Source organism: Penaeus chinensis, chromosome 32, assembly GCF_019202785.1.
Source record: "Penaeus chinensis breed Huanghai No. 1 chromosome 32, ASM1920278v2, whole genome shotgun sequence".
Lineage (NCBI taxonomy): Eukaryota > Metazoa > Arthropoda > Malacostraca > Decapoda > Penaeidae > Penaeus > Penaeus chinensis.
Window position 1 is genome coordinate 1,270,393 of NC_061850.1, and position 2,500 is coordinate 1,272,892.

The 2,500-nt window shown below is 34.9% G+C and overlaps 1 protein-coding gene across 1 annotated transcript in view; it reads left to right on the forward strand.

Moving 5' to 3' along the window:
* Positions 1-396: 396 nt before the first annotated feature.
* The window catches only part of LOC125042614 (kxDL motif-containing protein CG10681-like), a 5,147-nt gene continuing 3,043 nt past the window's right edge, over positions 397-2,500 (forward strand). Inside the window, exon 1 of the mRNA XM_047638372.1 lies at positions 397-558. Coding sequence (XP_047494328.1) covers positions 413-558 — 146 coding nt within the window. The 5' untranslated portion in view covers positions 397-412. The remainder of the gene's footprint in view (positions 559-2,500) is intronic.

The window sequence follows — 2,500 nt, forward strand, 5'->3', positions numbered from 1 at the left end:
GTTGTTATTATTATCATTATTATTATTATTATTATTATTATTATTATTATTATTATTATCATTATTATCATTAGCACTATTAGTATTATTATTGTTATTACTATTATTATCATTATTATTATTATTATCCTTATTATTATTATTATCCTTATTATTATTATTATCCTTATTATTATTATTATCCTTATTATTATTATTATCCTTATTATTATTATTATCCTTATTATTATTATTATCCTTATTATTATTATCATCATTATTATAATTATCATCATCATTATTATTATCATTATTGTTATCACCATTATCCCAATTATCATTTGATTTGCGTCAAAGCCCGAGACGCAAAGCCTAAAAGCACGCCTCCGCAGCGCGAACGCCGGACGTGATCGATCAGCTGTGTTTTGTTTACATGATGGCGGCGTCTTCCCCTGACAGCGACCTCGGGAGCATCGAATGTTTCCAGAATTACACGGCTCCGGAGGTCTTTGTGCAGGGTCTTGCGGGCCAGATTAACCAGCAGGATGTGGAGGCCATCATACGAGCCCAGAAACAGATGTAAGTGGAGAGGAGAAGGAGGAAGAGGCTCTGACACATGTGGATGTCGTGGGCGTTGGGAGGGGTGGGTGGTCGGGTTTGGTATTTTGTGCTTTATTTAAGGGAGTTCGTGTATTTTCGTTTGGTTTATGGTAGTGATTGGAGTTTGAGACAGTACTTGTGTAAGGTGTATTGTTTTCCTGTTAGTTATTCTGGGTGGGTTCTGTTTGAATCCTCTTGAATCCTCCCGTGGTGGATGGCTGGCCGTCGTGAGATCATTGCAGTTGGAATGTCACGTCCTTCGCGCTCAGGTAAACCTGCAAGTCCTTACTATGTGTATTCTGGAGATTTATAAGCTATGTTGTGTCAGTTGTGTAGAAGATACCTGAAGTGACTATTAAACCGGGACATTTTATTATGAGTTTATTGGTTGTGTTCTATCCAGTCTACTTGGAACTTACTATGATTTATGGTAAATTCATCCTGACAGTATTCTGCATTTCAGGTGCTAGTGTCTGCTATTATCTATCCACTAGATCTATTCTGGCAAGACGGAGCTTTAACTGGTTGCTTATTTAGTGGTAAATTCCCGACAAGGTCTACAAGCTCATATATTACCAAAATTTTTGTAGCAATTTGGCAGTTCATGTAGAAGAGCTGACAAGCAATGAGGCCAAACCCAAATTTTTATATACTGTTGGATTTTTTCATTTGGAGCGGACATTGTCAAAGAATTTGATTATTCTCTTATATATCCTTATAACCAATAACACTGGATATTATGAAGTATTTATTATTCTATTATATGCCCATTTAACCATATCTGCGGGCAGTTGTTTTAGTTTTGATAGCTTGGAGAAAATAAGTACCAGTAAATTTTCACAGTACATTAAACCCTCTATTAACCAAATTATCTGTAAACTTCAAAATGTATAATCTGGAATATATATAGATATTGTCTTTAAAAACCAAGAAATGTTCCTTATGTTAGAACATATTTCCAGATGTTTTAGTACGTTTAGATGAATTTATAATGTGCTTCAGATTTTAAAAAATTTATGGGCTTACTAATTAAAAGCAATGCTAAAGTTTGGCAAGAATCCAAGTAATTACAGATTTAGAGATTTGATTGAGACCTGAACACATTAAGATGGCCTGCATGAGAGGCATACTCTTTCTTCTCACTAACAGAAAATAGCCCTGACATGGAAGTAAGAAGTGTTGACTGAAGTGTAAACTGAACGTCAATGTTTAATTTTATTAGTCTTTTGCCAGTTATTATAGTTGTTTCAACTTATCCATCAGTGAAAAGGAAGGAAATGATAAAGGAAGAAAGGCCAACAGTTAACCACATTACACTGAGAGAAAAAAAGAAAAGAAAAAAATAATTTTTCCATGATAATTTTCTTTTCACTACATCTCTTCTTCAATAAATATCAGTTGTAACAGGTTTTCATTATTTATCATGCTGTAGAACAGTACTGCACTATATTTTGTCACAGGCAATTAATTGCTGGATACCCTAGATATATAGATCTTGGAGAATGTGTATCGCTTGCTTTGCATCCAAATACAAAGGTGTTATGTATTGTCTTGTGTAGGTAAGATGAAAATGGTTAAAAAGTTCAAGCACATAATTTACGGTCAGTTCAAGGAAGCAAAGCGACTTTGATGGCATTTAGGGCATGGCTCAGCAGTAGAGGTCTCGGGTTCGTACTTCATCAACCCATTAACTAACTCCACTTGAGTGGGTACTAGTAAGTTACATTAGATATTTTGTGATATGAAACTAGGAATTATTAGGCAGTTTGTTTATGTCATCAGTCCACCCCACTGATATTGAAAAGGGGGCTCTAATTAAGGTAGGGATATTGTAGCTACTTGATTCAGATGAGAGAAGCCAAGCAGCACTGACTCTCCTGTCAGGTTCTCTTGTTTTGTGTAGTATCACTTTTTAGTTTAT